The 24,217-nt window shown below is 38.9% G+C and overlaps 1 protein-coding gene and 1 long non-coding RNA gene across 5 annotated transcripts in view; one reads left to right on the forward strand and one right to left on the reverse strand.

Moving 5' to 3' along the window:
* LOC118236053 overlaps positions 1-23,385 on the forward strand; it is a 46,435-nt gene extending 23,050 nt beyond the window's left edge. The window contains exon 3 of the long non-coding RNA XR_004766973.1: positions 23,289-23,385. This is a non-coding gene — a long non-coding RNA (uncharacterized LOC118236053). The remainder of the gene's footprint in view (positions 1-23,288) is intronic.
* Positions 5,933-19,871, reverse strand: LOC118235565 (myelin-associated glycoprotein-like). Of its 4 annotated transcripts, none has more exons than XM_035433031.1 (11): positions 19,783-19,871; positions 16,230-16,300; positions 14,510-14,875; positions 13,920-14,234; positions 13,238-13,492; positions 12,448-12,720; positions 10,088-10,187; positions 9,409-9,450; positions 8,449-8,499; positions 8,281-8,347; positions 5,933-6,665 (listed from the first exon to the last, which is right to left on the reverse strand). In XM_035433031.1, the coding sequence occupies exons 2-11, from the start codon at positions 16,270-16,272 to the stop codon at positions 6,582-6,584; spliced, it is 1,596 nt and encodes a 531-aa protein (XP_035288922.1). In that variant the 5' UTR covers positions 16,273-16,300; positions 19,783-19,871; the 3' UTR covers positions 5,933-6,581. The 4 variants fall into 4 exon arrangements, with proteins under 4 accessions (XP_035288922.1, XP_035288916.1, XP_035288930.1 ...); XM_035433025.1 differs by having other exon boundaries at positions 8,281-8,350; XM_035433039.1 differs by having other exon boundaries at positions 8,281-8,350; positions 13,920-14,210; positions 19,783-19,870.
* Positions 23,386-24,217: the final 832 nt, after the last annotated feature.

Consider the following 24,217-nt stretch of genomic DNA (forward strand, 5'->3'; position numbering starts at 1 on the left):
TGAAGCTAACAGATTCAAACATTCTCTCTTAATGCCTTCGTCAGTGAAATGGTTTTGTGTGCTGATGGCAGTCTGAATGCTAAGGATTCACTACAGTTGTGCAAGCTAATTTGCATGTACAATACTGTTTGATGTTAATACCCCCATCATGTTTCCAACAACATTGTTGGATGATTTCTAAAACGTGATTTCTTCCCAAACATCGTATTCCCATTTTCAGTGAGATAATTATTCCATGAGCGATACCTGTCCATCTCTTTGGAATATGAATGTGAATGGTTCCCAGCTGCGTTCCTGGAAATGTACCGACCAGTAGATTTTCATTTCACCCCTAATTTGATGCATCTGATTCCGATAATTAGCAGCTCAACAAGATCTCTAGCTGCTGAATGAGATGCACTTTGTTAGGGTTGGAGTGAAAACCTCCAGGAACAGAGTTGGGAACCACTCATGTATTATTATTATTTTATTAAAAAAATTTTATTTGACACGGAAAATGTGTATTAATAACATTTCTCTAAATGTGAGTTAGCCAGGATCTTTTCAAAACATCACACTTTAATTGTTATTTATTTTTTCCAGTGTTAAATGTTCACACCACCTCCACCTGGACAGCAGAAGTGCCGCAGACAATATCAGCACTGCAGGGATCTTGTGTCGTGGTTCCCTGCAAGTTCAATTACCCAGACCGTGAAATAAAGCCTACAGACCTGACAGGAATATGGCACACGACAAATCAAGACATATACATTTATCACCCGGACTCCTCCAAAGTGATGGAAGAATTCAGGGGCCGGACAAATCTGATTGGGGATCTTGCAAGAAAAGACTGTTCACTGAGAATTAATCACCTGAAAAAAAAGGACAATGGCCCATTTATTTTTAGGATAGAGATTTGTGAATTTAATAAGTACTCTTACAAAGATAAATTGGTCTCCATTGATGTCCAAGGTGCGTTTGAAGAAGTGTTCTCTATGTGGCTTATTTTTAAAATCATGAGTATATACTGATAAGATCCTGGGTTAAAGTCATTGTAAAACATAAGCACTTCCTTTTAGGTATGTGCACTTTGGCTATTGAAAGCCCCACTGCATTCTTGAGACCAGCTGTGATTGGAAATATGTTTTTATTACTTTATTTTCTAGAAATGTGACAGCTCACTTAGGTGACCAAAAACTGAAAATGATTAATTGGGAACTTGTAGCTTACAGATGGTGGTTTATTAGATGTTTGTTATCACTTAACTACAGACTCTCCAGCCTCCCCACGGCTGACCGTGAGCGGGGAGGTCAAAGCAGGTGACGCTGTGACTGCTTCCTGCTCTGTGTCTCACTCCTGTCCCACAGAGCTGCCTCACCTGATCTGGAGCCGCAGTGGAACAACCACCAACCAATCAGAGGAGCTGCCCAACGGCCAATGGAGAGTGACTTCAAGCCTGATTTTCACTGCCACAAACTCTGACCACAACCAGCACCTGACTTGCACAGCAAAGTATCAGCAAGTCACATCTGTGCAATCTTCTAAAATTTTGAATGTGGCATGTAAGTGGGCTAATTTTTTTTTTTTTTTTTTTACATGTTTTTGCACAAAGCCTGAAGGATTTCACAATTCTTCAAAATGAGAACTAACACATTTTGATAGCATCTTATTACTTTTTTTTTTAACACTGAATGTAGTACAGAGCATTATTGGAAATTGAAACTTACAGTAACAATTCAATTCCCCTTTTCTGAGAACAGTTTTATTTTTAGTTGTTTAAACTGACTGCTACCAATGCTTTTTTACTTTAACTTTTTATCAAAGAATGCATTTAGATCACATGTTCCAAAACAGATCTTTAACCCCTTGGAAGCTAAAGAAATAGGCACAGAAAAAAATGGATAAAATATTTTACATTTTCACAATTAATTGTATTGTTCCAGATTTCATCAGTTACATATTTCATTCTTTAATCTGTATGTCTTTCGTAGTATTATGATCAGCTAATTTATGACATAAAACACATCTGGATATAGATGACGTATCATGTCTAGTTTCACACATAATCCACACAGTAATCACACATGTAACAGTGTATGAACAAGCCACTGCGTTGCGGCTCAAAGAGTCAAACATTAACCGTTGTTAGAGTGGTACAGGAACTCTGTCAGATGCTGGTCATTTTATTTGGCCTTAAAAACACTAATGCCCTGATCCAGATTGTACCACTCGCGGTGACTTGTCGAGTCATTTAAATATAATCTCAAGTCATCAAGTCAATCTCAAGTTTTTCATACATAATTAATGTTGTGAGACAATAATAGAAAAAAAATGTCTCTGTAAATGTATGTTTACATTTTTCATCACATATTTGGTAAACCTATTCTGGGGCTTTCTGAACTTGGCCATGCTTTGTTTGTAAAGACCAAAAAATGAAATCATGCACTTTTATTTCCCTCCGAGTCAAAGTTGACTGAAACCTGAACTGAATCAAGCTTCAGGTAGAACCCTGATTCAGTTCAGCACTAATCCTTTGTTACATATTTTCCTCTGATTGCTCTAGATGCCCCAGAAATAAAAGAGGGACCGGCCTGTAGCGTGAGGGCCGCGGGGGTGGCCTGCTTGTGCGTAGTGGACTCAGAACCTCCCCCTGAGATTACCTGGCTGCTCCAGAGAGGGAGCGCTGCCAGCGACGGCACAGAGGCACGAGACTAATGTATCAAAACCTATGAAATATGGGAGAAACTATTAATGATACACACATAATGTACTAGCAAATGTAAAAAATTAAATAAATAAAAAAACAAATAAAAAAGTAAGTAGCTTATAATTTAATTGTTTATGTCACAAAATCTAAATCATAAAACATATGGTACACAGGTCAACGCTAACATGTTTCCCACAACTGGAAAAAATGTAGTTAGTAGTGGTAGGTAGATTATGATGTGGTTTTGTGTGTAGTGAGCCATCGGGGGGATGGGGAGACACTTTTTGTTTTATTGCCCTGAGCTAAAGGGAGAAGAGAAAAGGGGAATAATGGCCTGGGTAGCTTCAGAAGTATCACCGGATGGCTCTGAATGCGAATTTCTGGCTTGTTCGTCCAATTTATTTTAATAAACCACAAATATGTGATGAGTCCAAATTCAGTGGGCACTTAGGCGGCAGATTTGAAGAGATTTTACGTCACATTACATTCCATTACAGGCATTTAGCAGACACTCTTATCCAGAGTGACTTACACAGCATTTACATTGCATTACATTACAGGCATTTAGCAGACACTCTTATCCAGAGCGACTTACACAACTTTCTTTTTTTTTACATCCATTTATACAGCTGGATATATACTGAAGCAATGCAGGTTAGGCACCTTGCTCAAGGGTACAACAGCAGTGTCCAACCCAGGAATCAGATCCATGACCTTTAGGTTACAAGCCCAGTTCCTTACCCATCATACTACACTGATTTTAATCACCACTGAACGACAACAGAGAGGCACTTAAGTTTGATTTGTCTCTGCTTGCAGGTGAACTCCAGTACATTTCACTCATAGTTGCTGCTGTGCTGCTGGTGGCAGGCATGGCCGTTGTGGTGTGGCTAGCAAGAAGAACGAGGTAATCATGCTTCCTTTGTAACTGGCACCCAGTGCTTTTTTAAAATGTTGATTTTATTTTAACTTTTGTGTTATGATGTCTGTCAGACACAATCGTGAGCAACCTGTAACTGGTATGGACGACGCAGCCACAACCATGACAGGGACCTCCTACGCTATGGCAGCAAGGTATTTTTTTCCACACCTGTGAGAAATTATAACCTAAACCACAGGAAAACTGGATTTTGGGTTATAATTTATAATATGAAATCAGGTGTGCTTGAGGGGGAACACATCGATACCTGGATCTGGCTGTGGGTCCCTGTGGAGAAGTTTGGAAACCACTGGCATTGACTGCATTTTATCTGTATCAAAAAACACAAAGTGCCAAACTGATTTTTTTAAAACTCATTGTCCCCTTTAAGTGTAAAAAGAAAATATTAATACCCGAATTGAATTGGACCTAAATATTCTTTCATTTGTTTTTGTTTTTTTAGAAAGGAGGAAAAAAGCATCAACAGTGGATTTTATGTAAACGATGAACAGATGTATGGTAATATTGGGGTATGTACAAGGGTGCTCTCACAGATGTACATAACGCATTACATCATGCATTACTGATGCTCTCTACCAGAGAGACATACAGCAGGCAAACGGGTGCATAGATCAGGAAACAACACTCTAATGGAGGGCCAGTACAAGGCAGAGCGGACATCTTGTCAGGTTACAAGCAGCCAGCTAAGTCTAGAACTTAGACGTACTACTGGGAGGAACAGACAACACTAAAACTGTTAGATTTGATTGTACACATTACACAGTAAATGATCTCAACTGTCGCTAAATCAGTTTGCTGTAGTTCAAAAATGTTTAAGTTGGTCTGGTATTCTTTTCTACAGCATGTTTCTTTAGACACAGCTTTTATGAATGGTCCTAAGGAGATATATAAGCCCTTCATAAGCAGTACACCGTCCTCTCATAAGCACTACGTAGACATTCATAAATGCACATGTCAATGACCACAAATAAGCACATTTTCTATCACTAAGCTTGTCACAGTAATGTCACTTGGTACATTTGCATTGACATAGCACACCACATGCCCAGATCTCTATGTAGCTCTTTTATTAACATAGGCATTTATGAATGTATTGCTTAAAGGGGAATTACACTTTATAACACTTCTGCTTCTCATGACTCATATTGTCCTTCTAATTAATGTGTCGCCCTTCATCATAGACATATATAGATGTATATATGTCTATGCGTCTGATTACATCCAGCCATGTCTGGCACAAAGTTGCATTGCATCGAAAACTATGAAAACGTGCTTTCAAGGCAAGTTTAACGGGGGCATTATAACAACCGGGAACAATGCACCTCATTATTACACCGATATCGCATCAAACAGAAGCTAGCAGACGTTAGTTTGTTCGATTTCATCGCTAAGTTAACGGAATGTTTTGCTTAGTTTCTTCTCGATTTTGCCGCGAAACGAAATCGAAGAAGGAGAACAAACCAGAAACCGTACTACTATGTGGACTTGCGCTAAAAAATAGGTCTTTGTTTCTAACGCTAGACATTTAAAATGAAATAACTAATCGAAAAATGAGGGGCGACACATTCATTAGAAGGACAGGAGAACCGGCACACTGAGACAGACAGTTCGATTAACCAATAGGGAAGCTGCCGCTTTTGCCCCAGAAAGTACATGCGTTCGTCCAGACTAATGACGGACTAGTGCAAATCTTAAGAAGGACCATTCAAAGACAGTATTACCATTTATTCAATAATATGCCATAAACCTTATGCCACACCTGTATAATATTCAGTTTAATCCCTAAAATTAAACTAAATAAGCTAATTTCACTTTTGGAAAAACCACTGGAATCTGATTTTTGTTCTCGGTCCAGCAGGTTGGAGAGGAAGATGATGTGTATACATGTGTGGAAGATGCCTCTGATTAGAATGAAACAGGTACGCAGGTACCCTAGATGCCACTCCCCCAGTGTTGAATGCAGTAACTCAGGAGCTGTCGAGCCATACCTGTAACCATACTATAACCACAAACATGTGAATATGGCCACTGTCCATTTCCAACAGACACCTATATTTACGTTATTTTATTTTATTTTTTTACAAGAGCACTGCAGCTGGATATTCAATAGGAAGCCAATCCTTTTCTTATACATGGACATACAAATCTTGTACACGGAGAAGTGTTACAATGTCATTGTTCATGTTGATCTGAATAAGAAACATCGTCCAAAGATTTCATTTTTACATTATTTCAGATGATTTAGCTTTTACCTGTCATGCACAAACCTATGTACTTGTACTTTTAATCAATAAAAATGACAAAAATAATTGTGCTGTATCTGTGTTTAATCTTTTATAAAACAAATTAGGCTTTACTTTATCAAATCCATACACAATTTTCAGACACTCTTACATTTTTTGGTAGGATCTACAGATAGAAGCACATCATACAAGGGCCATATATTTATCACAAAAGCTGACCCCTCTAACAAAAAACTGACCCCTTTATTGCAGCAACGATATTCTCAGAACACTAAATAATCAATGAATTAAATAAAATAATGTTTCGCTCTTGATTATAGTAATATACTTGATGACAATGCAAAGCAGTACATGGCAATATTAACAAACTATTGAAATAAGACATCAAAAGGACCCTTTCCACACCCAGCACACGTACTACAGAATAAACGGTTCTTATGATTCTTGTTATACCACAGGCCATTTTCATGGCCGTCCGATAACAAACGCCTATTTCTGTCGTGCTGACAGAAATCACAAGCCTTAACCACATCGCGCACAAGCTATATCCAATAAAAAAGTATCATATGTGAAATGTGTGCATTGAGAATTACAATCAAAATTCCTGTCGTGTGACAAAGGCCTTTTCAATGCATAGTCGTTGCTTGAACTGCCTCCGGATCACGCATTTTAAAGTAGCAGGTTTTTCTTAAGACTAGCCAACTTTGTGCCATTACATGTTCGCATAAACGTCCTCTTTAAAACAATTCTCATAATCCTCCTCTTCTTCTTCTTCTTCTTCTTCAAAATATGGTGTCTGGAAATAGAAAAGGAACACAGTGAAACCATTTCATTGCACACACAAATGCACAGAAGTTATACTTCCTGCAGCTCCAGAAAAGCATGTATAGTGATGTTATGCCTCCAGGGTTGTGCATGTGTGCACTACCCCATTACTGTGCAAAAGATTACCTCTATTCATACTTTCTGTTGGAACTATTTCCTATGGACCATGCAATTAGACACTATTTCACACCAGGCACAAAGGGCCTACACAATATAAAAAAACAAATATTTACATTTACAATGGTGAATTTAATGCTATGAAATAATAGGTTCATATGTACAGTCTCAGTAAAAATGACATCATGGTACAAGCAGCTTCTGAGTTCAATGAAGGGTACTTCCTTCCCTTAGACTAATAACTCCAAAAGCCCCTCTGCCAGCTATTTTAAAGCAGGCACATTATCAGTAAGTATCTAAGATGACATAGAACTGCCTCAGGCAATAAAAAAACATACAGTCAACTTATTGGCACCCTTCATGTAAACAAACAAAATGATCGTATAGAATAAATAATACACATTGTGTTTCAAAATTTATGATGAAACATTTGGGGAAACTGCTTTTACTCAAATAAACATTTTTTTCTAATATAATTTTTCTCAAAAACACTGGGGTAACAGTAAAATATGGTGGAAGATGACTGATGCTTTGGGAGTGTTTGTCTGCTAATGGTCCAGGGGCTCTTGTTAAGGTTGATGGCATAAATAATTCCACTGAGTACCAGGATATTTTAGCTCAAAACCTGGTTGGCTCTGCCAGGAAGTTGAGACCTGGTCACAGAGGGACCTTTCAACAAGGCAATGACCCCAAACATACATCAAAATCAACATAGAAATGGTTGCATGAACACAAAATCAATGTTTTTGCAATGACCATCTCAGTCTCTGGACTTGAACCCTATTGAAACCCTGTGGTCTGAATTGAAGAGAACAGTCCACAAGCGCAAACATAAAAAAAAATTTCTGCATGCATGAGTGGTCCAATATCCCTCCAAAAGTATTCTGCAACTGTGGCAGACATTACAGAAAGAAACTCAGTGTCTCCAGGGGAGGCTTAACCAAATATGAATCATAGGGATAATTTTGAAACCTACTTTATGTTCTGCAGAAAAAAATTGTATTACTCAATAAAAACTTTTTGTGTCAGAAAAATTGTGTTAAGATAACAGCATGTGGCTCCCCCTTACGTTAGAGCCGAAAATGGGCAGTGTAGCACAGTGGGCAAGGAACTGGGCTTGGATATCTATTACTGGATAGGACACTGCCATTGTACTCTTGAGCAAAGTACTTAACCTGAATTGCTTCAGTACATATCCAGCTGTATAAATGGATGCAAGGTAAATGCTGTGTAAAATGTTGTGTAAGTCGCTATGGATAAGAGCATCTGCTAAATGCTGTAATGTAATGTAAAATATGCCCCACTGTATGCTTTCATTTTTTTACAGTCATTCTACTCACTTTCATGAAGGGTCCCAATAATTCTAGAATTGGCTGCTCACTTGATCTAAAATAGTATGTTTTTTAAAACCCAGAAAGAACTCTATTCCTTTCATGTGCTTACAGGCAACATTAAATTATTGAACTTACCTCACTGTTAACATAAATGTTATCATCCCCGGTAGCAGACGGATCTTCAACAGGCCCCTTTCCCCTGCTGCTAGATGGCATTAAAGACAGTCAATTCAGCATTATTCATTTATGTTTAATCAGAATATGAGTCTGAATATTTTTCTTCTGTGTACTTTAGAGACCTACTGGGATTTGGCTGGCGCTATGTTTTCCTGTGTTCCCACATGCTGGTCATCGCTGTGAAAATAAAACAAGAAATGACACGCGTATTACACACCCTAGCCCTTCGCCGCGGCAACACCCAATGCACATTAAGCGTGTGTGTCATGCAAAATTCACCGTGAGCCGGACAGAAAACTGCAGATAACAGACGGCTAATCAGCAAAAGTGAGGACTATTGATCGCCGACTGAAATCAACACTGCTTAGATAGTGTGTGTAGTACCCATTACATTACATTACATTACAGGCATTTGGCAGACGCTCTTATCCAGAGCGACGTACAACAAAGTGTATAACCATAACCAGGAACAAGTATGACGAAACCCCTAGAGCTCACTCCCACGGCACCAGTTGCTACTAGTTCAGCTCGTATTTGATGTGGAAAATATGACTCTTTGTCACATTAAGAAAGAGCTGTAGTGGGCTATGCTGGTCAAGAGTCTGACAACAATTTGTTGACATGCCTTAAAAACCTGTGCCAGACATGTCAGTATGATTGTCTGGAGCTATTACCTACTTTTTAAACTGAAATCATCCTTGTCAAATTTGCGTGCTTGCCTGCAAGTCTGTATGTACATTCTTGAGGCGATTTTTAAGAATAAATTTGCAGTTTTGAAAAAATGATTATGTTTTAAAAATGGATTTTGCTAACCAACAAAAGGCAGTTGTTTTGTGGCTTGTGTTAATTGTTCAAAAAACTTTTGAACCAATGTTTCAAACAATTAGTTCAAGCTATGACTAGGTAGAAATTGGTAGTGAGTGTAGCATGAAACCTAGTTATATAATTAAATGCTCCTTTTGGACCGCATTTAATTATATAGCTAATTAAGTATGCAGCTAGTTACTGTTCGCTGTTAATTAATAGTATTAATTTTTGTCTATACTGAATATGCACATTTTTCTGTCGCATACTTTGGAGACTTACAGGCCTGCAGTTGAGTAGACAGGGTTTATCTTTACTTCCACACTTTAAAAGCAACAAAAAAAAAATGTTATACATGTTTCATTTGCCACATTTTAATTAGCGATTTCTTATGCTAAAACATGAGTGTACGTTGGTAGGCCTATGATGTGACATCATCTGAGCACTTCGGTTTGCATTTCGTACCAAATTCATCCAAACAACAGCCAGCCCAGTTTCAGGGGATAATCTATATTAAATGTAAAAGGCATGTCAAAGAATTGACAAAGCAGAGGGACATTTATAGGAGCAAAAAGAAACGAAACCAGGAGAAAAGAAGGCTTCACTGCAGGCAATGAACGTTCGATTTCCTGGTCCATCTAAACATAATCCCATTCCTTTTGAAACATACAGCATACAAACAGTAGCCTGTGGGTGGCTTGCATGTTGATGTAATCCATTAGTAATTAATCACAGCTTCATAAGCATTCCAGTATGTTTCAGTTATGTACAGTGTTAAAATTAGGACTTACTGCAATGCAACATTGTACTGTGTCATTGTACTCCCTTTGAAAAGTGAACGGTACATTTTTTCATTTTATATAATATGTGTTGCAGTACTGCTTCCTTTTAAAACATATCTCCAGGGCATATATTATGAAATTTCCAGTCTGATGTGAGGGGTTTTCTAAATAACACTTACCGTTTTTTTCGTCTTGAACATTTCCACAGCAATAAAATAACCAATATGAGCACAAAGGCAGAAGCAGCCGCGCCTGATAAGTAGATGGCCATCAGTACTCCTGTGAGGATAAATTCCAGATTAATTGGGATGGCAGGTCTGCCATCCCACCCTGCTACACTGTAAGGATAAGGATATTGCTGATGCCTTAATTTACTTTTTGAGAGTTTCACTACAGAGGAGGTTACCAATAGGCTGCAAGGCATATTCAGAACACAGAACGTCTCAGAATATATTAATATAGAGAATAAAGAAGTATTGGATTGTTACAGGCATTTAGCAGACGCTCTTATCCCAAGCGACTTATATTGTATCCAGTGATACAGCTGGATATGTACTGAAGCAATGCAGGTTAAATACCTTGCTCAAGGGTACAACGGCAGTGTCCTACCGGTGAATCGAGTCTGCGACCTTAAATTAGGTTACAAGACCAACTCCTTAGCCATTATACTACACTTCCGCCTACTGGATAGATTACATAAACTAAAGACAAGTCCCTGGCCCTGATGGCATATACCTAAGAGTACTCAAAGATTTAGCTGAGATTATCTTTAAACCACTGGCAGAAAGTTTTGGACAGACTTTAGAAAATGCAGAAATACCAGAGGACTAGAAGCAAGGTAGTGTAATGCACACACACACACACACATATATATATATATATTAGGGCTGTAAAACTTAACGCGATAATAACGCGTTAACGCACATTCGTTTTAACGCCACTAATTTTTTTAACGCACGTTCTGTTATGCTGAACGTTTGCCCGACCCTTATGCTACGTTCAAGACAACTTGGAACTAGCAAAAAACGAGGTCCGACTTGTGAAAAAAGCAACTGAACGGTCGTAGAACTCGGAATTATAGGTCGGAAATTCGAGCATCATTTCTGAGCTCCGACTTTTCCGACTTCCGGATTGGTTACGTCACATTAAGATAAATGGCGGCATTTGTAGTTCGTGGTAAGAAAGAAAAATGGTGTATTTAGGCTTTTCATGCATTTGCATTTGGGTGTGTGATTATGTGATATGCGTTAGTATCGTTTATGTTTGCCATTCACTATAGCAATATTTGAAATTTAAAAGTTACGATATCCATCAACAACTTTTTTCGCTAGCCAGCTTAGCTAGAAAACGTTATTTTGCTCAGAAATAAAAGCTGCAAATGATATAACCTGACAGTGATACCATATTTACATTTCAGTACTACTGCAGCCTAACTAGTTTCGCGGTTTCACTCTATTTACTCATTTAATATACTCCTTACCAATAAAAAAAGCAGCGTGTACTGTGGGAATCCATGTTTCCCGAGTAAAACAGCGCGAACACAGTTTTTCATTGTCTGGGCATACTGTTCAGAAGTAGGGAGCTGCCCTGTCGTCCGACAATGTAAACAGGCTTGTCTGTTTAAGCAACAGGCTCGGTGCAAAGAAATAGAAGTAGCCTATAGCCGAACTGTTGTATCCAAGGAAATTGAAGTATAGCCTAACTGCAATATCCTAGTTCGAGTCCTAGTTCTGTATTATACTCCCTTTCCACTGTTTCCGGCTCACTTTATTTATTGTTTGTTTTATTTTGTATCATGGTGTTTTGATCCCACATAGTAGAAGGGGATGTTTTGTGAGCCTTTATTTACCCCATGTGAGTTGGACACAATTACGTTGTGTGAGTTGCTTTAGAAGTGCGAGGGATCCAGGGAATGATCTTTGAGCAATGGAAAATTTAGCTGACCAATGTACCTGTTGTAGAATGTGTCTGTTGTTGCGATGCATTGAGGTCCATCGTTTTGTGTTAATGCTTAAAAAACGGGATGTTTTAGTGAACCTTTATAAGCATAAAGTTGGACACACTACATTGCGTGAGTACTCATATTACTAAGTAATGTTAAATTTAACAGGTCAATATGCCCATCTGTTGTTGCCTGTTGGGCTTGAGTTTGCCATGTTATAATTTGAGCATATTTTGTTATGCTAAATGCAGTACCTTTGAGGGTTTCTGGACAATATTTGTCATTGTTTTGGGTTGTTAATTGATTTCCAATAATAAATTAACATTGCAGAAAGCAAGCATATTTGTTCACTCCCATGTTGATAAGAGTATTAAACACTTGAAAAATATCCCTTTAAGGTACATTTTGAAAAGATAAAAAATGTGTGATTAATGTGCGATTAATCGCGATTAACTATGGACAATCATGCGATTAATCACAATTAAATATTATAATCGATTGACAGCCCTAATATATATATATATATATATATATATATATATATATATATATATATATATATAACCCCTTTGAAAGTTAAGGAAAATGGTAAAGTACCTCTTTGGTTGGTTTCCAGGACCCTTGTTTCGTGCCCATGTCTGTTGCTGGCGTAGCAGGACACCACATCAGTAAGGCCCAGGTGGAAATGCAGTGTGTGAACAGTGGCGGAGTCCTGTCCATCTGTGCTGTGGACGCTGCTGCTGTTTTCAGTTTTGCCATCTGCAAGTTTCCACTGGACTCTGCTAGCGGGCCTGGACTCCACCAGGCACCGGCAGTTCACCCCTGTGATTTCTGCAACACAGCCTGATTGTGCTCCAATGCTTGGGGGGTCTGGAAATTATTAAAGAATTCCTATTATTATTATGATTATTATTAGATTTTTTAAACTACAGTTTTCAGTTTATTTACATACTGTGCCAAATGTATGTCTGTATCACTAACTAGCCAAATTTTAATATAAAAACAAAACATCTGCCTTTGTGCACTGCTGATGATGTTATGTCAAATAAATGGAAAAGTTGAGGCCTGACAATAACCAACACAAGTTCATGTGGAGATGAAACATACACAGCAATTTTAATTCAATTTGGACCTCTTACAGAAAGACATCTGTAGTTGCAGTTTAAAATCAACCAGATCTCTCCTGAGATCCTTGCTCCATTTTATTTTTATGTCAAAACACTGATAACTGGAGACCCATCAAACACTGCAAATGTGTACCCAACACATCTCTTCACCTGATATATGCTCAGAAAGATGGTCATTACGTATTCATTTCAGGCCAGACGACAAAGACGTGAGGGCCTGTGTGTAACTGTCCAAATGAAACGTTTTGATCTGCACTTACACTCCACGCTGATCTTGGCCAGAGTGGAGTTCTTGTGCCCCTCTGTGTTGATGGCTGTACAGTAGAGAGCTTTAGTGTGTCTGGACACGTTGTGCAGTTTGTAGATTCGTTCCTCTGACAGCAGAGTGCCAGTGGTGTTGTACCACTGGTAGCCGTGTGCAGGAGGGTTACTGTCACTGGAGCACTGCATCTCCACAGCATCTCCCTCCTTCACCACTGTGGACTCAGGCTCGACCTCCACACGGACTGGGGCATCTAGATGAACGACAACAGTCACAAACATAGTTTATTTCCACAGAAACTCATAACATGGTCCTTTATTTTCATGAGCTAGGAGATATAAATACCCTCAAACTAAAGCTGACAATCTGCATTTTAACATCGCATTCATTGTATTACAAATCCAATGTGCTGGAGTACAGAATCAAACCAACATAAATTTTGTTACAGTCCTAATACTTTTGCATTTACAGTAACTGTAAATTATCTCATATTTCATGTGATGCATACCCAGATAGAGAACAATTCTACGAGTTTACATCTTCTTATAGCAGTATCACACATTTAGCCTCAGAATAAGATGCTATCAAAATGCATTAGTTCTCATTTTGAAGAATATTGTGAAATACTTCAGGCTTTGTGCAAAAACATGTAAAATAAATAAATACATTAGCCCACTTACATGTCACATTCAATATTTTAGAAGATTGCACAGATGTGACCTGCTGATACTTTGCTATGCAAATCAGATGCTGGTTGTGGTCAGAGTTTGTGGCAGTGAAAGTTAAGTTTGACGTCTCTTTCCATTGGCGGTTGGGCAGCTCCTCTGATTGGTTGGTGGTTGTTCCACTGCGGCTCCAGATCAGGTGAGGCAGCTCCGTGGGACAGGAGTGAGACACAGAGCAGGAAGCAGTCACAGCGTCACCTGCTTTGACCTCCCTGCTCACGGTCAGCCGTGGGGAGGCTGGATAGTCTGTAGTCAAGTGAAAACAAGCACCTAATAAACCGCCATCTGTAAGCTACAAGATCCCAATGAATCATTTTCAGTTTTCGGTCAACAAAGTGAGCTGTCACAATTCTAGAGAATAAAGCCATGAAAACATATTTCCAATCACAGCTGGTCTCAAGAATGCAGTGGGGCTTTCAATAGCCAAAGTGCACAGACCTAAAAGGAACTGCCTATGTTTTACAATGACTTGAACCCAGGATCTTATCAGTATATACTCATGATTTTAATAATAAGCCACATAGAGAACACTTCTTCAAACGCACCTTGGACATCAATGGAGACCAATTTATCTTTGTAAGAGTACTTATCAAAGTCACGAATCTCTATCCTAAAAATAAATGGGCCATTGTCCTTTTTTTTCAGGTGATTAATTCTCAGTGAACAGTCTTTTCTTGCAAGATCCCCAATCAGATTTGTCCGGCCCCTGAATTCTTCCATCACTTTAGAGGAGTCCGGGTGATAAATGTATATGTCTCGATTTGTCGTGTGCCATATTCCTGTCAGGTCTGTAGGCTTTATTTCACGGTCTGGGTAATTGAACTTGCAGGGAACCACGACACACGACCCCAGCAGTGCTGATATTGTATCTGGTATTTCTGCAGTCCATGAAGCCGCGTGCACATTTAGCACTGGAAAAAAACACAATCATAGTGTGACATTATGAGATTATGTTCCATACAGACTTTAAAATGGTGTGAAGTGTGTTCTTGGGTAGAAACAGCTGTACGAAATGAGTATTTACCTTATTGAACCTGTGTTTTGTAGTTGTGCAATGACCATGATATGCACTTTTGTACGTCGCTTTGGATAAAATCGTCTGCTAAATAATGTAAATATTTTAGTTTTTTTGTCATTTTCACTCCTAGATTTGTTTCTGAATTTCTTGGCAACACTTTTTCCAAATTAGCCAAAATGTATATGGTCAGCCATTTTAGTCTCTTTCTAAAAGAAAAAAAAAAAAATCTACATGTTAATCTGTGTCTTTGTATCTCGCTGATTAACTAATTGAGCTCAAGTAAGTGTAAACAAAAAAAAAAAACAGTCACATTTATGTGTCAATGTTTTTATTTCAAAATAAATTTGAATATTACATTACAGGCCTTTATCAGATGATCATATTTAGAACGACTTATACAACTTTTTTTTTTTTTTTTTTACATTGCATTCATTTCTACAGCTGTATATATACTGAAGCAATGCAGATTAAGTACCTTGCTCAAGGGTACAACAGCAGTGTCCTACCTGAGAATCAAACCTGTGACCTTTAGGTTACAAGCCCAGTGCCTTACCCATTATACTGCACTTCCGCCCCATGTATGCCACAGGCAACTGCAGAAAGTTCTGTGCTCTGCTATTTTGCCCTTAATTATCTAGATTTCATCATCTTTCAGATATTGTAGCTACAATCACCTTGATTGAATTAGGCAAGCCTGAGCTTTTAACATATTATTGACTGAAAAGCATAGGCTCACTGTAACCACCAAGGCCAGTTGTGTCTTTTTTTTTTTTTTTTTTGGAATACCACCGACACCCAAATAAAATCCATTTTGGCTTCAACAAATATAAGTAATTTAGCATTTTTCTTTTATTCATGTCAAAGTGAACAAGAATCATTCAGTGCCAACAATGAGGGATTTTAGTGTGTACCTATCACCAATTAAGTGAAATCTCAGAACTCTCTCCAAATTTCAATAATGAGTAGCAAAGCAAGTTACAGTTTGACTATGGACAAAAGACCTTTCTTAACATTTCTTAACATAACATAATGATGAGAACAGGCCATTCAGCCCAACAATGCTTGCCATATTCCTGACTATATTGTACCTTGTGGTCTAAGTACCTACAGACTAGTTAGTGTCTAACACCATATCAAGCCTGGTCTTGAAAAGCTGAAAAAGTTTCTGCCTCTACTATGTGACTTGTGAATAGACATATTCTTCCTGTAAACAAGCTGAAAGAGCAACAACAGAATAAAAACAGTACCATATGAGTAGATGGCATAAAACCATAAAGCCTGTGTTCTCATTGCAGATGAATGCAGAGGAAGACCTTGCCTGGTGGAAGAGAAAGAAATAGTTGCATGATATAGGGCCACTTTTAAAGACAGTAAACATAGTCCATTGTGGAGTACTGAACCTCAAGAAACTCAACTCAGGTTATTTATAACTGAACCGCAGAAACAGTGAAATGCAACACAACTCTGCAAAGTGTTAAAAGCTTGGTCAGGTTTGGCTGAAGGCATTTGGTTCAAGTTAAACAAACCCCAATTGTTGAGACAAAGGACATATATATTTTTAAACATATTTTCTTGTTTACACAAACACAATGTATAGTATAAGACTGCACAGTATACTGCCTTTTATTGCTAATATTTAACAATTGTACACAACTGCATGTTTTGATCAACATTTAAAGATTTTTTAAAAGAACAATACATGTAGGCCTTAACTTGGATTTGTGTTAAATTTAGATGCCTGTTTCTTTTTTTTTTCTATTTTTAACAGTCAGCTTCATGAACATGAATCTGCTAAACTGAGTTTGTGGAGAAAAACTATTTCCTGCATTTATTTGTATTTCAAAGTAAACAAAAATGTTGACTGAATACAGGCTTCAGCATGCCACATACATATGCAGCATTAGCGTTTAATAGCATGGACATTGTGTCGGGTTTCAGTCATACATTAATAAAGTAACATACTACTAGTTAGTTAGTCAGTCAGTTAGTTAGTTAGTTAATTAGTTAGAGTCTTTATAATCCCCTTGGGGTAATTTGTTTTGCAGCATAGTCTACAATAAATAACAATATATATATACCCATGACAACTGATAGATTAAAAAACATTTTTTTAAATACTGCACTTTATATACCAAAGATTATGTTTTTGAAATGTATGTATAAAAAGTTTCATCTTTCATTAATAATACCCTGATCTGTATTTTAAAGTCACATGACTATTAATGTCTCAGTAAATACAGTAGGCCTACACAAGGCTATCGCCTGATTAGGTGCAGCTTATTTCCTTTTTTGTTTCCAGAGTCTGTGGTTCTTTGCTCTTGTTCATTTAATGTCGTCTACTGGCCGTAAGGACAGGTTTGTCCTTGTTTGTGTAACTTAGTTTAATGTTCAGCAGAATTGTTGATACAGTAGGTTGCCAGAGTCTGCACTTCTTGCATGTGCTGTCTTTCTTGAAACTATACTTTCCCCCTCTACAGCAATTCAATCCCTGATATTTGTGCTGTTTTCATTATAAGTAACTGGATAAGAGAATCTGCTAAATATCAGTGAAGTAAAAAGCCTAAATTACTTACACCAAACATTTAAAATAAGTTATTGCATTTTTGTTTTGCTTTTCTGCTTTGTTTTGTTGGGTTTGTTTAACTGTACAGTTCAACCGGGCTGGCTAATTTGCTGGGTTCACTTCAGTTTACAACATCTCTCTACCAGTGTGTCCCTACCATCATCTAAGAAAGAAAAACACGTAAATCACCAGCCACTTCTATAATCTGAATTTAAAATATAACAGAGTGACAAGCACCAACGCCCCTAGATCACATAGGCCTTGAAACTTCAATAGTGGAAGAATATATTGCTTTCCACTGCATCCTTCAGCCGCCAGAAAAGAGAGGATAGAGATGTCATTTTATGATGTATTATAATACCTACAGTTTTGTACAGGATCAAATACTTATTCCCAATGGCATATTTAACATCCATCCATCCATTATCTATACCTGGTTATCCTGAGCCGGGGGTACTGGAGCCTATCCCAGCGTGCATTGGGTGAGAGGCAGGAATACACCCTGGACAGGCGGTCAATCTATCGCAGGGCACACAAACACCATTCACTCACACCTATGGGAAATTTAGAGTCTCCAATCGGGGGGAGAACATGCAAAGTCCAAGGCCCCAAGCCGAGATTCAAACCCAGGACCTTCTTGCTGTGAGGCGACAGTGCTACCCACCGCACCACCCAATATTTAACATATGCAACATACTCTGTTACATACTCTGCCTGTTTTAACTCTGCGGCCCATCTGCTGAGATGTGTAATTTTTTAGCAACAAGGAAGTACCTGGAAAAAACTGGAAGTAACCTGGGATCGCTCAAGTCAAGTCACATTTATTTACTTGAAGCAAAGTGAGTGGCTTCCCTACATCTTCCATATATCACATCAGTGATCGAATGATTCGCATAACTCAGGGGTCCCCAACCCTGGTTCTGGGGCGCAACAGGTCCTTAATGTTCCTGAGCACTTAATTGACTAATGAAAACAGTTGATTATAACATTTTACTTTCATGGGTCAGACCAGCTAGCTAGTTTTAGGAAACCAAAAACTGGTAAACCTTGTGGCTCTCCATGGCCAGAACCTCAGACTCCAGGTACGCATAACCCCTGATGCATGCAGAGTCCAGATCAGGGAAATTCAAATCTGACCCTCAAGGCACGTAGTACAACTGGATTTCTACCTGATAGTTGATTGATCAATGCTGATTGGCTAGATATTCCACTCACCTGAAATCTCAGGTGTAAATCAGTCCCTGGTTGGAGGGGGCGAAATGAAAGGGAACACTCCTACTGCCCTTTAGAGTGAGGCTTGAGTGTCCCTTGCATAAATGATGGAGTTTCTCCCAAAGCTTGCAGGTGCAGTCTGCTTTCAGTTATGAGGCCAATCATGTGTGATAATTCCTTGACATTTTAAAATTACAACTAAGTTGTTTAAAGGCAGGCATCCACTATAAAAGCTGTGCAGTGATGAAATGCAGACTGCACATTCCTACAAATCATATAAAATCTCCAGGAAACAATATGCTCAGTGGGCCCTATTCAGCCTTGGGGGATTTACACAAATGACACCTTAGTTGAATTTAGGAGTGTTTTATAAACAGATGTTTAGTCTCACTATGCCCAAGTGCTTATCTTCAATATCGAGAGGCGCTTTCTTGCTCCCACTTTTGATCAGGTTAAGCACATGCCGCAAGATTACTGACACTGCTGTTCCACTTATTCTGCATTTCTAGTACCTCTGAATCTGATGAAACTTTCAGATTGAAAAACCATTAAATTATAATATTCATGAAATCAAGAGAGAGTTTCTGTGCATTCATGATTGAATATCACCATACGTCCTCACATAATGCTGAAAGTAGCCCATTACTGTGTTTAAAATACTCTGTTAATGACAGCTAGAATCAGGTAGCGTTACTCACCATCCCTGAGCAGCAATCACATATACAGAAATAAATTGCACGACATAAACACAATATTACGCGAAATATGCTGTCAATAAGTTCCAGTTCTTTCACAAGGTAATGGAAAGAATACTATAATATTAATTTGTATTCAATATAACACATCAAATGTAATCCAGCACAATCAAAGAGCATAATGTCAGGCTAAAATTTACAATATGTCAACTTGATTGTGCCAATAGTTGTCAAATTATGGCTTTTAATAGGTGGCAGCATACACCTAAATGCCTGAAACATTACCAACCCATAATTTAAAAATCAGCACACAGCCACATCAATACATACCTGCGCTTTTATAATTCTGTTTCACTGTAATCCTTGATAGATTATTCGATTTGTGCAGCAGATGAAGACACGATCAAACAACTGGTCAGGTCTGACTGAAAATGTGCATCACGTGTCACACCCTAATAACAACAGGCAACTTCCTTCCTTGTGACTGAGCTATTTCCCTACACATGCTTATGGACTTCCTCCTGCACCCCCGTGTATCACACTTAAAAAATGTATCTGTAAAACAAATATGAGCCACAAATACCACAGGTAGTAGTGCCATTTCAGGTGTTCCTGAGTGATATACACAGCCATTGGTAGTAGTGCCATTTCAGGGGTTCCTGAGGGACATAAGATTTGAAAGTAAGCTTTACAGAATGTGTTCTGATATCATATGTCATCCTGAAACAATAAGTAATGCCAATTCATACAGTTTCACTACTGCATATTCTGCCTGCTGGCAAGCAGAATATAGACCTGTCCCATTTTTATCGCTTAATATTTTATGTACACTGTAGGGCAAATGTAACTGGACAGTTGGTTCTCATCGTTAAGCATCCTGCTAGCTACAGCAGGTAACAAAACCAGGAAAGATCTCAACCAAGCACTTACGCTGAGTTCCGTAGGTTTGCCTCTCAAGCTTAATGCGGTAAAACATATGTAACTAAATAACCACAAGGAAATGTGCCAAAATTGACCATTTACAATTGTGCAAATTTTGCATCTAGTAATGTGGTTGCAACCACAGCACTTATCTCTTTAAAGGCATATGCAGTTCACTCAAACAAATACAATCCTTCCCATGTATGGTGCCCAGGTAGGCCTGCCTGGTGCCCAGGTAGGAGATCTCCTTGAGTGCGTGGACAAGCTCCTGGCCAGAGGAGAAAGGGATCCAGTTGTCATGGTCCACATAGGGACCAATGACATGGGTAAGGGCAGGTTTGAGGTCCTGCAGGACAAATTTGTGGAATTAGCAGAGGAGATTAGGAGCACAACCTCCATGGTAGTCTTCGCTGGAATTCTACCTGTACCATGTGCAAGCAGAGGGAAGCAAAACTTTACCTGGAGGTTTAACACGTGGCTACAATCCTTTTGTGGGAAAGAGGGGTACAGGTTTATGGGGCACTGAGATTCCTTTTGGAATAGCCAACATGGTTTTTGCAAGGGTAGGTCATGCATGACAAACCTTTTGACATTCTTTGAGGAAGCTACTGTCAGGCTGCATGGGGGGGTTTGGACCCAAATGCAGAGGCAAAAATGCAACAACTCAAAATGAAGGGAACAAAAGACTTTACTAACAAACGGGAACAAAAGGGAACAAAAAGCCTCGCAGGGCGACCTTCAACAAACGAAGGCAAACAAACATAAGAACAAAGAAAATCCGGAAAATACAAACGCGGGGGAACCAGAACATGAGCAGGAAGGCATGGAGCAGACTTGAGGAGGGGAGCACGGAACAACCAGACATACCGCAAGAATCCAGCACCTGAGTCAAGGGAGGGGGAAACTTAAATAGAACACACTGACGAGACACAGGAGGGCACCATGAACAATCAGGCCACGGAAGGGGAAGGGAAAACGAGACAGCCAGAAAACAATGATTAGACAATTGGAAACAATCATACAATTAACACAGGGGGAGCAGGACACAAAACAGAAGTGCCGCCATCTGGTGGCCCAACAGGGAAAACGCAGACAGGAACGCAGGACCATGACAGCTACCAAATGTCTGGATGGGAGCAAGGCTTATGATATAACATACTTAGATTTCCAAAAAGCACTTGATAAGGTACCACATGACAAACTCATTATCAAAATGAGGACAGTAGGAATTACAGGAAGCATTTCAGAGTGGGTCTGGAACTGGCTACAGGATAGAACACAAAGGGTAGTAGTAGGAGGGAACTTCTCTGAGCAGGGTGTTGGGGAAGTGGAGTTCCACAGGGATCGGTGCTGGGTCCACTGCTCTTCCTCATTTACATAAATGACCTTGACACGGACATTGAAAGTACACTAGTTAAATCTGCAGATGATACAAAACTGGGAGGTTTTGCCAACAGTTTGGAATCTACTAAAGTAATCCAAGAAGATTTAAACAGAATCCAGAAGTGGGCAGAAACCTGGCAAATGAAATTCAATATAACTAAATGTAAAGTTCTACATGTGAGGAATAAAAACATAGGGCAGGATTACTTTATGGGTGGTACAAAATTAGAATGTGCACATGTAGAAAAAAACTTGGGAGTGATAGTTGATCAACGCCTATCAGAGTCTGATCAATGTGCTGTAGCAGTAAAAAAAAAAAGGCAACAGGATGCTGGGATACATAGCCAGGAGTATTGAGTATAAATCTAAGGAGATCATACTCACCCGATACAATACCCTTGTCAGACCACACCTAGAGTATTGTATGCAGTTCTGGGGACCGTACTACGAGAAAGATATAGAGGCACTGGATAAGGTCCAAAGACGGGCAACCAGATTGATTCCGGGTATAAAAGATAAGTGTTATGAGAAAAGACTTGAGATGCTTGGACTTTTCAAGCTTAGTGAAAGGAGACTTTGGGGAGATTGCAGCTTTTAAATTTATTAAAGGGATGAGCAAAGTGAACTACAGGAAATTATTCAAGTTGAGTTCGGTTAGCAGAACGAGGGGGCATAAATGGAAACTGGAAAAAGGTAAATTTCACACAGACATTAGGAAATATTTTTTCACACAGAGAGTGGTCAATGTGTGTAACAGCTTGCCTGGACATGTAGTGGAGGCAGAAACACTGGGGGTATTCAAGGCCCGGCTTGATACAGTGTTAGATACTATCTAGTGTTTAGATAAACTAAGCATTAAGTACAGTTTAGTGGTAGGAATAGACGAGCAGTGCTGGGCTGAATGGCCTGTTCTCGTCTTACATTACGTTACGTTACGTTATGTTATGTTATATGAATCATGGTTTACCACAATAAAGTCTATTTTTCTCATTGTAGAGTGACATAGCAGTGGAAGTCAGAGGTAACAGCCAATGAAAACCACATTTTACTGAGTAAGTGAAACCAAGGATTGATCTGATTGGTCATACAGTAATAAACATACCTGCCATTTCATGCTAAGTGTAACTGTTTTGGTCACACATTTCTACTGTGCTAAATACAACTCAACATTTCCAGCTCATCTCTGTAGCACAGCCTTACGAAGGTACCTAGCACAGGCACACCATGTGACAAAAAAGTGTTGCTTCTGTAAAATAGCTTTCTACCATCCTGCTAATGTATTAAAAATTAAATGAAATTTATGAAGCCAAAACAAACATATGGGGCAAAATTACATCTTCCAAATTATAAAGTTAAATCAATCCCTGTCTATTTATATTATGCTTGTTAATCATATCAAATATTTTGGTTGTACTGTAAATAGATTTTTAGTCATAGTAAAATATACGTACAGTAGAGCATATAAACAGTTACTGAATAACTCTAACAGCTGTGGAAGCAGGCCAGCTAAACTGCTCCCTCTCCACCAGCAGATGGCGCATTAACCACATCACCCCTCCACAGTTTGCCTCTGGCTTCCTGTTACGGTAGAGGTAGAGAGGAGTGTAGGACGGCTTTCTCACAGAGAATTTTGCAGTTGAATCTTTTCGGTGCATCCGTGAAGGTAAAAGGTAAGCCATTCCTGTGTTATTGGTCTCTTATTTACAAATGAATTTCATTATTATACATTTCAACATACAACTCACTTGTCACATATTCTGTTAAATGCAAAAGTACTGGGACAGTATTTTTGTTTTGGCTGTGTACTCTAACACATTGGATTTACACTGTATCAAACAGTTGATTTTGACACACCCAAAGTTTTGGCTATGCCTCTGATCAATTTATTTCGTAGCCTCATGATGGCCTAATTTACTGACATTGACACTTTCTGCATGTCATGTATATTAATTAATGCCATGCAGCTGGTATTCAGCAAGAATCAGCTAAGCAGCTAATTACTTTTGCTCTTCTAAAATGGGGGACTATTTATAAAAAGTGTTGCAATTCCTACACGGTTAAAGCTGTATATGCCCTCAAATTAAAGCTGACAGTCTGCACTTTAACCCCATACTCAATTTTTTATTTTCAATGTGCTAGAGCAGAAAAGCCAAAAAAACAAAACTCGTGTCACTGTGCTGATATTTTTGCATTTAACTGTATATGTATCGGGCGGCAGGGTGGTGCAGTGGGTAGCACTGTCGCCTCACAACAAGAAGGTCGTGTATTCGAATCTCAGCCAGGGTACTCTGGTTTCCTCCCACAGTCCAAAGACATGCAGGTAGGCTAACTGGAGACTCTAAATTGCCCATAGGTATGAGTGAGCGAGTGAATGGTGTGTGTGCCCTGCGATAGATTGGCGGCCTGTCCAGGGTGTGTTCCTGCCTCTCGCCCAATGCATGCTGGGATAGGCTCCAGTGCC

The sequence above is a fragment of the Anguilla anguilla genome, chromosome 1 (assembly GCF_013347855.1).
Source record: "Anguilla anguilla isolate fAngAng1 chromosome 1, fAngAng1.pri, whole genome shotgun sequence".
In the NCBI taxonomy this organism is placed as follows: Eukaryota; Metazoa; Chordata; class Actinopteri; order Anguilliformes; family Anguillidae; genus Anguilla; species Anguilla anguilla.

Excerpts from the sequence above, each read along its gene's own strand:
- LOC118235565 (XM_035433025.1), bottom strand. The coding sequence starts at position 16,272 with ATGAGAACACAGGCTTTATGGTTTTATGCCATCTACTCATATG. Across the intron at positions 14,235-14,509 it reads GGTCTCCATTGATGTCCAAG|GTGCTTGTTTTCACTTGACT; the intron begins GTGCGTTTGAAG and ends GCGGTTTATTAG. Across the intron at positions 8,351-8,448 it reads ATAGCGCCAGCCAAATCCCA|CAGCAGGGGAAAGGGGCCTG; the intron begins GTAGGTCTCTAA and ends AATGCCATCTAG.